This window comes from Blennius ocellaris (assembly GCF_963422515.1).
Source record: "Blennius ocellaris genome assembly, chromosome: 15".
Classification (NCBI taxonomy): Eukaryota; Metazoa; Chordata; class Actinopteri; order Blenniiformes; family Blenniidae; genus Blennius; species Blennius ocellaris.
In genome coordinates, this window is record NC_137664.1 from 11,695,737 (window position 1) to 11,712,291 (window position 16,555).

A 16,555-nucleotide genomic window follows, 5' to 3' on the forward strand; every position below is an offset into this window, starting at 1 on the left:
ACACACAAGCAAGTGGTCAGTCTCGGTTTAATACCAAACGTCATGATTTCCACATTATTAGATATTATTGTTAACATCTGTTGCGATCAAGGCAACGAGAGGATAAATTGGGTTAAATGCTTTCAGTTCTGAACAGTTGGTAATTCATCATAAATAACCTGCAACCATTGCACGTATGGTTTGGCAGTGAACTTGTCATAATTTTCCCTCAAAATAGATTTTTTTTTATTTTTTTTTTTAAGTTTCTGCTCAGACAGAAGACATCCTCGTGAAACGTTTCATTAAAATATGTTATATTCCTGTGTCGTTGGGCTTCAGTGTGACGAACACAGAAAGGCAGATTCCATCTGTTATTGTGGGCAGTTGGAGAGGCGGTTAAAAAGAGGTACTCTTTTATAGATTATAGCACTTTCTCAGTTTTATTGTCAGTTCATCAAGCATTGGTTATGTCAAGAACAGTGACAACCGCAGATGATCTCTGCAGTTGAACGTCGCTACCGATCCGGAGCGACCGTCACAGCCGGTTCAGACGACCCTCCAACATTCATCTTCAGCAGCCTCCGCCCAGCACCGCCCCGGTACATTTTTACATACGCTTACTTTTGATAGTTGAAACAGAGTCTGTGGACAGATATCACTTCTTAATGTCACAGGCAGCATCACTGAACAGTTTCTTTTAATCCCTGTTTTTTGTCAAAAAATGTCAAATAAAAAAAAAAAGAGAAAAAAATCATATTTACAGGAAAGCAAACACTCGTCACTCAAAAGACGCTACGTTTGTCAAAACATCATTGATTGAAATAAAAAAAAAAAGAGGGAAAGAAATGTGAATCAACAGGGTAGATGCGCCCAAAATAACCCTCACACACAAGTAGATTAAAAGATATATAGATGTTTATATATATATGTATTTATCCATATATATTCTGTATATATGCTTCTCTACAAAAAAGCAAGTTTACTCTTTCTATGAGTAAATACATTCTACTCTACAATCACTATAACGACAGTGTACATTCCCAGCCAAAATGCTTTGATCATTTATCAGGAGGATGTTGGCCTTAAACAATCGGTGGACCGTGACCAGAAAGTATGCAACGACATGCTCAATGTGACCACAACATCCATGTGTGAGTGTGTCTGTGTGAGTGTGTGTCTGTGTGAGATTGTCTGCATACGGGTGTGAAATGCCCACTCCTCCAACCCTCCACACACGCAACATGCACGCGTGCACACAAACACACACACACACGCACACATATATGTAAACACACGCACATACGCACACGCACACACCCGGAGAAAATCTGATCTGTTCAGCAGTCAGTCTGGTTAACTTTGCCTCAGCAGTGGAAATGTGATCCAGGATCTATTTCTGCTGCTCAGCACAGTTCAGAACGACTCGCGGTTGCACTTTTTTGCAGCCCTGCCTTTTCCTATCTCAGCTCCGGGACAACTTCAGCACGATCCTGAGACTTAATTCCCAACTTTTCTGCGCTAATGCAACAATAAGCATGACACGGTTCTCCCTCACAGGCCGGATTTATCCTCAGCAGAGCACCTCCTAAGTTGAGAAGACAGTAAATATCAGATCACGTACTTTATAGTTTCACAGTTTCTCACTTCTGAGGCGGCAGGATGATCAGATTTGTGCAACAAAGGCCTCGCAGTCTTTGGTGTGTGGATAAATCCCATCCTGCAGAAAACACAAAACGCCCTCAAGGCATCTCTGCATCCGTCTCTTTCTGATTCAGCCTCTCACCTGGCAGGCAGATGAAGAGCTGCCTTTTGGGAAACTGGACGCAAATGGTCTCTAAGCAGGACCTGATGGTGCCGCTAAACAAAATCACTCAACAAACACCTAAAACTACCCAACATATTGCAGCTTTAAACAACTCTGAAGTTCCTGGATTTGCTGCCAAAATATAAAAGAGAGAAAGTTTTTTGCGATGACAGGCCTCCTCTTTTATTTCTCCTGTCTGCAAAGCTGGAGCTGTTCACAGATGACTGCTGTGTCTCCACAATGCAAAACGAAAAGTAACAGCCGTTATGTACAGTGCTACAGACAGCCCCTTATGAAGCACCATGATAATGAACGGAGTGGGTGGGATGCGTTTCCTCAGCTGTACATGGCTCAAATCCTAACGTACAAACAAGGTCCAACCAGTGACCATAGAGTGACTCACACTTTACACAAATGTACAATCCATGAAGCCAAAGGGTGGGTGTGTCAATGTGCTTGGCTGATTGCTGTGATATTTACACGTATGATTGTGTGTGCTTGCGTGCGTGCGTGTGTCCGTTTGCATACACGTGTGTGTCAGGTAGCCCTGAGTACGATGTGTGAGTGTATTGCTCGTGTGCTTTTTGTGCTTCTTAGATTTTGCAGGTGTAGTTTTTTTTTGTTGTTGAACCTCCTCAGAGAGGCAGTGCTTTTACAACTGGAGATGCAGAATGCATGTACACTGGCCGTCAATGCTCACAGGTTCTTTGTGATCACTTTGAGATGTTTTTTTTTTTTTTTTTTTAAGAACACAACAGTAGAAAACAATCCTTCAAAGGAACTTGAACCCATCATGAATAACCGGCCAAAGAAATCCTTCCTACACACGTCAGTCCTAATGGTAAATTGGAGTCACATATTGAAGTAAAACGTATGGAATCAAGTCAAAATATGAAGACAGAAGAAGTCAAAAGGAAAAACATGAGGAATACATTTTGAGAAAACATGTTGACAAAAATATTAATATTGCAAAAATGTCAAAGAATTAGCACAAAATTGAGAAAAACATAATAAAATTAAGTTAAACAAACCCAAAGCAAAATGTGGATAATTAAGACAAACGATATAATAAATGAAAAAAATAGGGAAAAAAAGTATCCAAAAGTATCATCAAATTTTCATGCATAAAGTCAAAATTCTGAGATTGAATGTGAATTTTTGTTAAAAAAAAAAAAACATTTCACAATAGAATCAGAATGAACACATACATTTCCCCAAAGTTTCATGTATTAGCTCACTAACACATAGCATTTCTCTTTATACATCTACATTGAGAAAATATGACTATATATAAGAATTTTCTCATAAATATGTCTTCATTATGCTCTTGAACTGTGCAGCCTCTACAATGACTGTGAGTGTTTCCTCAGGAGGAAAACATGTCGCAGTCATGTTTTCCAACCGGAGGCTGGCGTTTCCATCTTTCTAATGAGGAAGCAGAATGAGAAAAACAGGTGGGAAGATGCTAAAGCAGCTCCTCCATCTCATTTTAATGCCTGGGAAAAAAAAAAAAAGTCTTATAAAAGGAACTGTGAAAAGAGCAGCTTTTGTTTATTCATGAGACGTAACATTCCCTTCATTTCTGCTAAATAAATGTTTTGATGATCCCTATTAAAAAAAAAAAAATGGAATCACGAAACAAATCAAGGTGCTGGGACTTGGGCTTTTAGGGAGTGGTGGGGTTTTATTTTTTCTCAAATTTCTCTGTGAGACCAGACAAGAAACTCATTTGGGACTCCTGCCTAACAAGGAGACAACAACTCCCCAGTAAATTAACACCATCTCTGACCGTGAATGAGCCACGTCCTGCACATTCCCAGCAGACGGCCCACGCCACTTTTAGACCCAGAGTGTCTCTCTGCACCCCCTCCCAAAACAACCCCCCCCCCCCCCCCCCCCCCCCCCCCCCCCCCCCCCCCCCCCCCCGACAGCCTTCCTCTGAATGCAGTTGTCTGGCCAACAGACCAGGAGGACGGGGTCAGTAGTCAGGGTGACTCCTCCTATGAGTCTGTTCGTTCTGAGGGGAAATGAAAAGGTTGCTCACTGAGGTATGACTGTCTGCCTTATTAATGTGGGCCATCTGGAGTGAGAGAGAGAGAGAGAGCGAGAGAGAGAGAGAGAGAGAGAGAGAGAGAGAGAGAGAGAGAGGGCAGAGAGCATTTAGGAACAGACGCTCTGTTTCCTCAAAGTGAAAGTCCAGGTCATTCCTCTGTTTACATATTTGTCTGTTTTGCTTCTATCCGTCCTTCTTCAGAACAAACTTTATCCAGCTTCGGATGGATGGAGCTGATCCCAGCTGATTATATATTCCCTGGAGAGCCAAACATCCACACGCACACACACACACACACAGAAACACACAGACACACCTATGAGCAATTTGTGTCCACCAGCTAACCATCAAACACCAAGAATCGACACCATTGTACCTTTTAAAATCGCATTATTGTACCTCATGGATTCATTAATTCATTATATCGTTTAATTTATTTAAATTTCACAATAGACGTGTAAATAAGTATCGTAGCTCAGGGAGGAACCGTACGAGATTGAATTTCATTTCGCACTGAGCTCCACATTCACACATTAAACTCTGGACGAATTATTTTGTTTGCGTCATCAATAGAAATTGAATTTTAATTAATCATCCAAAGATTAAAGCGTTTCGTAATTTCCCAATTAATCACAAGTAGAAAATAAAACATCAGCAGTACAACAACGAGAAGCAGCACTTCACTTGTTCCGTCTCTTGACGACCATAAAAGCAGTGACGCAATTAAACAGGAAACAGTCACGCACTGCAAAAAGGCTACCAGTCTATTAAACTTAGCATTATTGTCTCTGTAAGACGTCTCAAAACCAGGACCACTAGTGTAGAACATGTACATCGTCCTCCGGTTCACCCTCAGCCTGTCAATTGCAGCTCAGTGCCGCTTTCTTATCCCTTTTCTCTGAAGTTGCCAGCTTCTTTTCATTGTCAGCTCAGTGGTGTCACGAAAATCTAAGTCTAATTTGACTTATTGTTGAGAAAAATCGACTTTAGAGGCTCAGTGTGTCATTTTTTTTTTTTGTGTGTGTGTGTGTTTTTTTTTTTTGTTGAATCAAAGCCTGTGGAAACGCAGGAGATCAAACCGGTGCCCACATCAAGGTGAGCGTGAGGAGAATCAAAGCCTTTTGATGCACGTTGTGTTCGATATTGCCTCCGCTGACGGACATCTCGTCTCTATTAAAGGTTAAAAAAAAAACCCCAAGAAAACAGCAATGGAGAGCTCGCGAAAGCAACCTAGGGATGACTCAAATTCCACACAGTGCCGAGTGAGGGCCGTTATCTGCACTGCAGTGAGCTGGAACTGCAGGAAAATACTAGTAGAATAAAGCACTCGGCAATGTAAGGGAAAGTTAATCAAACATTAGCATTACCATGTAAATGAATTTACCAAGTTAAACAACACAACCACTACACAGACACCTACTTCGAAATATCCATGAGAAGACGCTTTCACTTCTTTCACAAAATATCAGGCAAAGACTAAATGAAGGGAAGTCTTGTGGTGTGTTTGCTTGGCAGGTGTCTCACAGGCAGCTTCAGTGGCTGGGATCCAATCGTTATCCTTCTTTAAAACACTTCTGCTACCAAGAAGCAGCTATCAATTTGGTAATTCAGTCTGTTTAAGATAACATGAAGCCAAGCTTTACTCTGACAGCCAAAAAAAAAAAAAAAAGACTCAACTGGAGATATGAACAGCACCACTAAAGAGTTTTGACAATCTGAGCACACAGTGCAGAGCCTGATTCAAAGCAGTCGTTCTCGGCCTTTTGATTAATCTTAGGCAGGTTCTGCCATCAACGTCAGACAAATCACCTCAGAATACAACCTCCCACTATATTACCTTCAGGAGCGCAGGGCACTTTGCTTTGATATTACCAGGGTGATTTTAACAAGTAGAGAAGATTTTTTTAGATTAATAAAACAGATGTAGTGGACTCAAACTCGAGATCTATGGCAGCTACTGAGTAACAAACTGGTACCTTGTGTCGGCTCACTGGAATGCAAAAAGCACACACTGTGGGTCAATCCTGTCCTTCTTGATATTCCTGCGGTCTGGTACAGAAGGTGTTTAATAACCTCAAAGCAAATACTCCTCAAATCAGCAACTACAGACCTGTCGATGGAGCTTGAAAATAACACAAATGCTGCAGTATTGTCTTCAGGCAATCACTCTCAATGCAATAAATACTCCTTTTTAAAGACCGTGCCTCAGTTTAGAACTGACATGCATACAGGTGCAGCGATTATATTTGCTGTGTAACTTTTCTAAATATCGGATGAGAGCACAACAACTGCGCTCGATGCCATGCTGCGTCACAGACACACTTTTTCCTTTTTTTGCTGCAAATACATCCATAGCTCAAATGACTGAAATCCTAATCTCAGCTTCAAAACATAAACCCTTTTCCTCATGACGGCGATAAATAGATGAGTAAGGATCCAATCCAAGGTCCAACTGTTATATAAACCTGTAGCCGGGCTGTGTTTTTCAATTTACCAGCCTGTAGTTTTGTGTTGCACTGCTGCACCGCCCCATTTTTTTTATTTGTCTTTTAACAAGGTCCTTTGACAAAAGCCACTTCCACACTGTGAAGAATGGACTGACTCGCAGTGGAGGGCCAGAGTGTGTGTGTGTGTATGAACGTGTGTGTTCGCAGGACGACGTGAGCGGTAATGATGCCAGCGAGCTGTGCTTTTGGTCCCTATAAGGCGAGCGGGACGGAGCCAATGATTGCTGTGGGTTGTCTGTTGATGGTCAGGTGTCCATTAGTGGTGGAGGGAGGAGTGTGTACATCAGAGCCAACACTATACGACACACACACACACACACGCACACACACAGAGCATTTGTAACAATAGTATTCCCTGCCAGCTGTGAGATAATAGAAAATGTGCTTTCTGACAGGAAGAGTGTGTATGTTTGGTGTGTGTGTGTGTGTGTGTGTGTGTGTGTGTGTTTGTGTGTGTGTGTGTGTGTATGTTTGGTGCGTGCATGTGTGTGTGTGTGTATGTTTGGTGTGTGTGTGTGTGTGTGTGTGTGTGTGTGTGTGTGTGTGTGTGTGTGTGTGTGTGTGTACACAAGTAGGTTACAAGTGTGTTCAGTAGCGAGCACTTCTGGTCCGGGCCATTGTAAACAAACCTCGGGAAAGAGAGCGTGCTCTGAAAGGCTCAGAAAGACATCAAAGATAGAGGAAAAGTAGGAAGGAAGGAAAGAAGGAAGCATTATTATTCTAACAGCACAGGTTAATAGGAATACCAAAGATAATATTGCATCTCCTAGAACTAGCCTCAATTGCTCAGTGTATATAAAATTGGAAGAAAGCTATAATGTGATATTACAGTTACATTTCACTTTATAATTCTAAAATAATTTATAACAACAATAGTTATATTTTATAGAGTATTTACATAAATACATTGTCGTATATTAATATTATTGTCAACACGTCGTTATAGAAATACATCATACATATATATGTATATAGTCATGTTATAGCCACACGTACACACACATACAATGAATATACAATCAAAATGAGCTATTGCAATGCTGTGTCGGGTTAAACTCCATCGAACATTCACATCTTCTCAAGTAAGTAAGCTCAAAGAGAGGAGTTCGGGTGTATTGCTATAAGAAAGACTAAAGTTCAGCCCAGCCTCGCACAGTCGCAGCCGCCGAACGTTTCTCGTAAAATCCGAGTATTGCTTTGTGTAAGGTTGCTCTCCTCTGAAGAGATAATCTGGGCAGAGAGAAAAGAAAAGCAGGGAGAGGAGTGACTCGCCTCTCCATCATCCAGTCGGTTCCTGCCCTTTGAACGCCGGGCAGAAAGTTTCTCCAGCAGGATTGATCGAACAGTTTCTGAATCTGTGACTCTATCGGCTGAGGGTAGAAAGGCGGCCCACTTTACACGGATAGAGAAGCAGGTGGGCGTGTGTGCAGCAAAGGTGTCCTGTGTGTACCGACAGGCAAGAGTAAAGAGTGTATCCAACAACCTGCTGCCTCTAGAAGTCAGAGAAGAGATCCTGTGGACCCAGGTGAATAATAAAAGGAGCAATGGTGCGCGGCTGGTAGAAAGGATTGTCAATGAAAAGACCACCTGCAGGGAAGGAGAACAGGGAGAGAGAGACAGAGGCAGTAATTAGTACTCACAAACTAAAACCCTGTAAACACACCTTTCGTTTTTTGTCAAGTCCACCTAAATGAGCCAAACACTTCAAAGTGGTACTTCCAGTAAAGTAATATATTACGTGGGCTATATTAGCACCCGCATTGTATTAAAGGGGCAACATGGGAATACACTGCAGAGTAATTTCAAGCAACAGCACAACATTATGGGGAATACCCTTTGTTTACCCCCCCGAGTCGCTGAAAATTGGGATGAAAAGCACCGACAACATTCCCTAATGTGTCCAAGGAATGTGAAGCGGCAGCCAGAAGATAATTAGCTCAGTTTAGCAAAAAGACTGGAGAGGAAACAGCTGGCCTGGCTCTGCCTAAAGGTTACGATATCCAGCTACTGCCACATGGGAGTAAATCCACTTGCAGCTTTATAGGAGGGTGAGATCACAGCTGGAAGGGAGCATTGATGACCGACTTTGTGAAGTGGCTTGGTGACTCCCTGCTGATTCGCACATTCCTCACGCATTCATGTTTTGCGAGATCAATGCATATTCTGTCAATTACACTCATCCAATTCTCTAATGAAGAACGTTTGTTTGCTAAATACCTGTTGGATTTTTGCAGGTGATCGTGAAAAAGAATATTCTCACTGACCGAGATTGGTGGTGAACAAGACAACATTGTTTCGATCATCTACGTGTAGTTTGCATGTTTCTTTGTGGGGCTAAATGACCTGCTACACGTACAACTTTTTAAAGTGGGATTGGAAGATCTTATGTGAAAGACTGACCTGCTGTGCTGTTTGACCGGTTGGTTTGAGACAATGTAAACCTTTGCTGGGAGAGAGTTGGTTAGGTGAGGACCTCTGAGAGGACTTTAAGGGAATTTGAAATGACAATTTGATGCATGAAAGTGCTGCAAGATTACCAACAAAAACACTGCAGGAAATATACTTCTTCTGTCTTGTTGATGTCAAAAACCATTATTTAATTTTTTTTCAAAGATAAGCAGAGAGTGAATGGTGGTGCTCATGACATTATTATTTTTTTTATATATATATTGGTCAGAGATATACATTGGGGACTGAGGGAAAACATTTCCAAATGTATTTCTGTGAAACAAGTTGAAGTCACAGATGAAAATGAGGTGAGATGGAGGATAGCTCATATTTGAGCACTGAAAATAATTCAACATGAAAACAAAAAGGACAGGAAAACACGCGCGCGTGCGCGCGCACACACACACACACACACACACACACACACACACACACACACACACACACACACACACACACACACACACACACACACACACACACACACACACACACACACACACAAGCTGCAAATCACCTTCAATCATGTGGGATTGAAGTTCTGGAGAACACACACATGTCTTCGATGGTTTCATAACAACCCAGGAGTGCTCAACTATTGGACAAGACACTGGGTCCTCCCATCCAATGGCTGTGCCTCAGAGCCGAAATCATGAAGGTGTGGTCCGAGGGTAATCCCTCGCTGGCTGGAGGACCGAGACGTGGTGGCGGCGCCGAACGCCGACTGGTAATTTGATGGAGGCAGTTGGAGTTTCTTCTTTATTTGACCCCCTCTGTCACATGCAATCACCTCCTTATTATGGAAATGAATCTTTGTATAAACTGGGTCGAGGATATTTGTGAACCCAGAATTCATGGTAACAATCGGGAAAAGACACAATGCACACAGCAAAGATGATAAAAATACTGAAACAATATCCACAACAGAAAAAAAAAAAATCAAGAAAAAGACATTGCATCATGCACCTCTATTTCTCTGCATGTAAATCTGTATGTTAGTGATTAAAACAAGATTAAATGGATCTATGCCTGTTGTCAAACAAAAAGGCAAAAGCCTGTGTAGAATTAACATTTCCTTCTTTATTCCCATAAGTACAGCTTAAGCAATGTTATAAAAGCGGCTGCTTTATACAACAATAAATAAGAGCCCTCTGTAGGCACTGCAGGTGATATCTCATAGTTGGGAATCCCTGCCAAATATTAATCCACATACAGTAATGAGATCGTGCTGCTGAATGCAAGTTAGAGGATCTAAGGAGAGCTTTCTAAATTCATCCCTTGTCTTCTTGCCTTTTTCTCTGAATGTCTATAAGCTAAAGGTCAAAAGGATGTATCAGGAGGTGCTTGTGGTACGTGAAGAGACTGAAATTCAACCCGTGTGAACCGAGTGAGGCCTGAAAAATAAAGCGTGATGTTCAAATATTCTCAGATGACAGGACTATGTGCAGGTTTGCAAGTGCTGGTGAAGATCTGCACATGTTCAGATTCAGAGCTGCTCCGAAGAGCGTCCAGTTCAAAAGAGAGCAGACAAAATAAAAGCACCTTATAATGCCTTACTTACTTAAAATCAGATGTACAACAGGCAGCTTTTATTGGAGATAAAACTTTATTTATTCTTCAGCATGACTGATTTATTCCTATACATCCTTTACACAGCTCACATTATTTTCTCTTTACACAGAATAAATGTGTTGTGTGTATAATATTGCAAAGGATATCCTCTTCTTTGCAAGGAACGAACAACATAACAAAAGGCTGATATATATAATTTAGACTCAAAGAATGAGGTAACAATTCACAGTACAAATCCTTCAAGTTTTTTTTTTGATCTCTCAAGAACATAAACCTGCAGTTTTCTGATAAAAACTTTTTTTTTTGGAAACAGTAAGAAAACAAAAAACAAAAATTTCTTTTACAAATCTTCAGCTCAAGTCCTTAGTCCTCTCCCCATCAATGAAAGTATAGAAAAAAAAAAACCAGACTGAATTTCCCTTCTAAAAAAATAAAATAAAATAAAAAGGCTAGGTGCGTTTGGTTTGTGAGTCTCCTTTGCTAAAAGAAGTGGTAGTGGGGGACGGGGTAGGCGGGCACTTTCATGACAGGCAACAGAAGCATTCTCTTGGGCAAACCTAGAGGGGAGACATGAGAAGAGCATAGCTCTGCATGAGTCCTGGGCAACAAAGATCCAAGGAGTTCTGTGCTCACTACTCTACACACTAAACTACAAGTATATCCAACAAACAAATACACCCCCCCCCCCCCCCCCCCCCCCCCAAGACCCCCCCGAGACAAGCTCCCAGAGGAGAGTAAGCAGGCAGGAGTGTATGTACTCCGAGGTGACAGGCTCTGTTAGTTGTTAGAGGAGCAGAGAAGGACAAGGAGAAGGGCTGGAAAGTAGAAAACAAAGATCTAAAGTTTGGGCTTCACTACAACTCATACTTACAATGTTTTTTCCGACATAATTGAATTGCAGAGATCTGGAAAGTGGAGGCCATCAGGGCTATGTTTACTACTTAGATTAACATCTTTAGGAGCTAAAACCGAGAGTCAGCACATCTTGAAGATAATAATCGCACCGTGATGGGAAGGAAATTAACTTCGGAGTGGCATTCCCGCATGACAGGGAATGCCTTTGCAACTAAATATTGTTCGTTAAAAATAAGAGTGACGTCGCAGAGAACAACTTCAGGAACCGTAGTTGTAGGAAAGTGCAGCAAACCATTCAGGCACAATGCTGTGCAACTTTATTTAATTCCACATTTTTCATATTATTCCAAAGAACTATTTGGTTATAATGTTGTTGTCTGTGTTTTATCTGATAGTTTAAAGCTTTCTGAATCACAGTTCCCAATGACGTTCAATTTTCTCAAGTTCTATGACAGATTTGTGTCCTAATACACACTGTTCTGTACTCAATTTTGTGTTTTAAGGTTAGATATCTTGCTAGAATGATGTATTCTGTGTTTTTTCTCATCTACAAACATGATTTAATGTTTCACATCTTGTACTTTCTAAGAGTACAAGAGAGTATGTTCTATTATTTCATAACAAATTTATTCCTGACTATCATCCAGTGTTTTGGAATTGGATTGTATTATTCATTATCTCATCTTGTATAACAGAATCATATGTCCTATGTTACGATTTAGTGTTTTATATGTAAATACATTGTTGTTCTTGTATGATAGATTTGGGTGTTTTATCACACAGTGCTCTCTATTATATTTTCTTTTCGATAATGTTTTGTATCTTGTATTTGATGATCGGTGCACAATGGTACTGTATATTATATTTGAGTTTGACTTGATGCGTGTCTATAAGATGATTTAGACTCTGATCCAACAGTTCTGTGATCTCGATGCTTAATGTTTTGTATCTTACCATCGGATGTTGCAGTGTTTAAAAACTAGTCAGTCTAACGTTAATCTGTAGCGCTTCGCCCTGAAGAAATCCCACAGTCGCAAAGCAGAGTGCAGTGAATGGACAGGATGAAGGCACGTACAAACACATTAGGTAATCGTTCCTAAAGTTTTTATGTGCATTTGTTGTCATAAAGTGAAGCCTCGAGCTCTTTGCACTCCTTTGCAGACATTTTTATGAATCTGTACGGTAAAATGTCAGTGAGAATAGATTTATTATTTACACTGCAGTCTGTGTCGAAACATAAAGATCTTCCTGCAGCAGTCTGCATGAATTGATTTTGCTCTGGTGCAGCTCCACATCACTGTATCTACAGCATGTGGTATAAGATGAGAACAGATATCCACGACAACTGCAGGTAAATATGATTCCTTGATTTGTTTTTCCTGTTTTGACTTATAATTCAAAGTCCCACGTGGAGATTTACTTAACCACCACAGCAAAGTCTGACTTCAGTCTGCCTTTAATTCCAGCACAGCTTCTCTTTTTCAAATAGCATGGACTGAACTTTACTTCCCACCAGCTCGTGGGAGGTGACAGCTCAGGTTAAAGCTCAGGCCTGAGTCAAGCGCACAACGATCACCCACCGGGATACACGACAATGTGCAGCACGGCATAGTGTGCACTCGGTGTGCGACAATTTATGCGTTATCACTCTCGCAGGACACACACTGCATTTAATCACTTGTTTATCTGTTGTTTTGTTAGCGGCCAACGAGTCAGAAAACTCGTGAGCGCCTCAGAGCAGATGTGAATCTATCAGAAAGTACAGCTATAACATCGACATGTAAAAAGAGTGTGGATGACAGGAAAATGCAACTTTCCCATAAGTGCTGAGTTGAAGCTCTCATAAACACATAAACGGAGGTGTTCTTCATCTGCGGAGCTGTAGGCTATTGGGGGGGGGGGGGGGTGCTAAATGTCTGCCTGGGGCCTCAGACCAGTTTCTCCCAGCACATAAGACCCTTTCAAACGGCGAGTCGCAGGAGGCCTCCTGATGCCACACGTGTACGCACACACCGCACAAGGCCGGGTCTGTTGAGGTAAATGTGACTGCGTGTGACAACGAGAGGTACGGGGAGAGTTCAGCTTCAATACAGACGCCGTTAAAGGTCAAAGACTGGTGTAGATTGGGGCCTGTAAATGTCTCTAATTTTCTGCTTCTCCGGGGAAACCTGCGAAAGCAGCAGAGCTGCAGTGGTGAAGCCGTCGTTACCAGCCTGTCCTAATGACAGGGGGCAGCATGAGGAAATCCGCTTCGCAGAAATGAAGATAATGGCGGTACAAGTAGTGAGTTTCCACTAAAGTGCGTCCAGAAGCGATTGTACAGAAGGTCAAAAGCGGCTGTTTCAATGCAACCGTCCCATTTTATGCAAGGATTGTCCGGGTGAGCGTCGACATGATCATGACAACCTTTAAGATCCAAGCTTGAGAAGAGACGTCAGCGTTTTGTCAATAGGAAATGTGGATGGCAAATGCAACAGATAGATTTGATTGAAGCACAGCAACACAGATGCAACAGACAAGTTCTGGACTGAAGTTTTGTGTTAAAATAAAAGTGTGCCATATTAAGATTCAGATTGAGAGCATTTTCAAGGAGGAAGAGGTAAAACGTGCAAAAAGCAGCCAGAAATCAAAGGTTTCAGTATTTAATACACCTACTGACTCATTACTCATTACACTACCCACTAATGGTTAGGGAAGGAGGATTTAGCCAGTGAAATGATGAGGAATGGACATTGAAGAAGCACGTACCGTATGCAGGAGCAGCTGCTGCAGCATGGCTGTAACCGTACGGCGTCCCGAAGCCTGGCAACAAAACAGGACAGCGAGTCGGATTTAATGCTGCACTCCCCCAATGTGAGGCCACATCTTTTAACATCTTTGGGGCCTTTAGAAAAGCTTTGTTGTCATCTAGACTTTGTCCAGGCAGAATAATAATAATCAAGAAGAAACAGCAGGTTTCTATGATGAAGATGAATTTGCATCAAAATACCGATGACGGTTTGTACGTTGAGGCCAATAATCAATCTGCTGTTTTTCAGTTGTTCTCACTGTATCAATCAATTAGCTTTCAACCAGTGACATTAAAGCGACGACTGTCCCAAATCTGGAGGCTTACTGCAGGGTATTTGTGAAAGCAGCCTGTGATATTTCCGAATGCGACTGCAGGGACAATGTGGGAGTTTGTTTACCACAGAAAAAATAGGGGAAGCAGCCTAAAGCAGAGGGAAATGTCAGAACAGTAAAGAAAATGCCAACTCCGCACAAACCACTGTGTGAAATATATATATATAGATTAAAAAAAAAGGAAAAAAGAAATCAATATTTAATAGTTCATAGAGAAGGGAACTGTTGTGGTACAGCAGAACAAAGGGAGCCGGTAGTAAGGATTTGATGAGAATAATGACATTAGTCGACTTTTAGACTTTAAATAACATTTTCTTGCTCAGCTTCAACACATAACTGAGCTTTATTGAAAATAATGAGATTTGGACCATTTTCATATCCTTGTTAAATTAAATTTTACTTTCAATCCCCTTGATATATCTTATATTTTTGCCCCTCATTTTGAGAAGCTTTTCATGGATTTAAAAAAACCCAAACCCAACAACAACAGGGAGAAAAATAAGAACAGCTGGATTTACATATAAAAAGTGTTGAGAACAACGCGTCATACACGATCATGCTACTGTAATGCCACCACAGTACTTTCGGTAGCAACACACGAGTAAAGGACAACCAACAAAAAACGAGAAAAACGTATGTCTCCCTCTCCTTCCCATTAGCTTCTGCAATAACAGATGTTAACTCGTATCAACACCGCCAAAGACGGATCTGCAACACATGAACTTTCCTGAGAACTGTGTGTTCAGACATTTGCTCTCGCTAACGTAGAGGAGTGCCTGCAGTTGAACGTAACAAGATGTTATTAATGACCGATTGACTCAGACAGACCAAAATAACATGTGTGCATCACCATTTGACTTCCGACTAATTGGTGCAACTCCAGCTGAACTTAATGAGCGAATCAGTCATCAGACTGACCCACTCGGAGCCGACAGTTCAGCTAATGTGTCGCAGCAGTAAGATGATGTGCGCCGCATTAATCAAGACGGGCAATGACACACTTAAATAATAATTGATGCCTTTCGTACTTCCCAACTTTTGAAGCGGTAACATATCGGCAATGTATTTGCGTATTCGTCTCAAAATGAATGTATTCATCATCACTACCTGGCGTGACGTATCCAGGTGCAGCTGCACTGACGAAGGCTCCTCTGGCGAGGGCCGCCCTTCCTCTTCCTCTGGCTACCTGAGCTGCTACTGCGGACGCTGCTGCTGCTGCGGCCAGGGCTCCTTTCGTCTGTGTGCACACACACACACGCACACACCCAGAACATATTTAACACAAGAAATAGCTGCACTTTTGAGTCTGGATGGAATCACACCAGGGAGACAATTTTAAATGCATCATGAACCTCTTTTTTTTTTTTTACAAATGTGTCAGCACACAGGCTTATTGACACTGGTGGCGAGTGGTGATTTGATAACCGTGATATTGATCTACTAAACTTGTTAAAACTTGTTGAACCCAGCCTTATTGATTACTGATGCGAGAACAGAGAGAACAAATTGTCCTGCTGCTTTACAGAAATAGGGAGTTTAAATGCAATTGTCCAAGCCTCTTGGAAACAAATAAAGAAGGCTTCTTGGTGGTTTCGTTTGTGAATGCATGTGCTGTAAATAAAAGCAGCTCTTTCTGTCTCTAACATGCTCTTTGTGTACATGTGTGTCTACTTTACCTGAGGCAAAATCTTCTTTTTCTTGTTTGCAGCAGCATTGGGACCAGAAAAGAGTTTTTCCAGAGCGGCCAAAGCGGCGCTGGCCTTTGCTACTTTTTTGTTGGGGCCTGCCCCACGAAACTTCTGCCCATCGACCTCCACCTGCCACACGCACACAAACACAAAAGGAAAAAAAGTAAAATTTTTAATGAAAACATGTTATTATTGGAGTGAGACCAAAAACACTACAGTTTGGGATTCAAGACATTTTGGCCGCAAAGGATTCTCTCCTCTTCCTAATGTGGTTCTTTCTTATAACGGTCACGTTTTCTTCTGTTCCAAGTCCGCCGCACGGTAAACAAACACACCATAACGTTTCCCAAAACCCACGTGTTTATCAGTCATCAGTGACTCAGCTGGCGAGTCCTGTCGAAGAGTACAGCTTGTTCGGTGATGCCCTGCTGTCAGGCAGGCCTGCTAATCAATCAGCAGAGCGATGGAGCAGCCAGCTGTGTCGGAAAACAAAACACCCCACAGAGATCAGGCCTGCCTCAGGAAC

At 41.7% G+C, this 16,555-nt stretch overlaps 1 protein-coding gene across 3 annotated transcripts in view; it reads right to left on the reverse strand.

The window, feature by feature from the left end:
* Positions 1–7,835: 7,835 nt before the first annotated feature.
* The window catches only part of strbp (spermatid perinuclear RNA binding protein), a gene marked incomplete at its 3' end in the record, with an annotated part of 92,671 nt that continues 83,951 nt past the window's right edge, over positions 7,836–16,555 (reverse strand). For 2 of the 3 annotated variants that reach the window (XM_080510527.1, XM_080510526.1), the window contains exons 16-19: positions 16,018–16,158; positions 15,449–15,578; positions 13,967–14,020; positions 7,836–7,930 (exon numbers count right to left, since the gene is read on the reverse strand). In XM_080510527.1, the coding sequence (XP_080366653.1) occupies positions 7,836–7,930; positions 13,967–14,020; positions 15,449–15,578; positions 16,018–16,158 (420 nt within the window). Of the gene's footprint in view, positions 7,931–10,417; positions 10,921–13,966; positions 14,021–15,448; positions 15,579–16,017; positions 16,159–16,555 lie in introns of those variants that run through there. The other variant, XM_080510528.1, reaches the window with a different exon arrangement.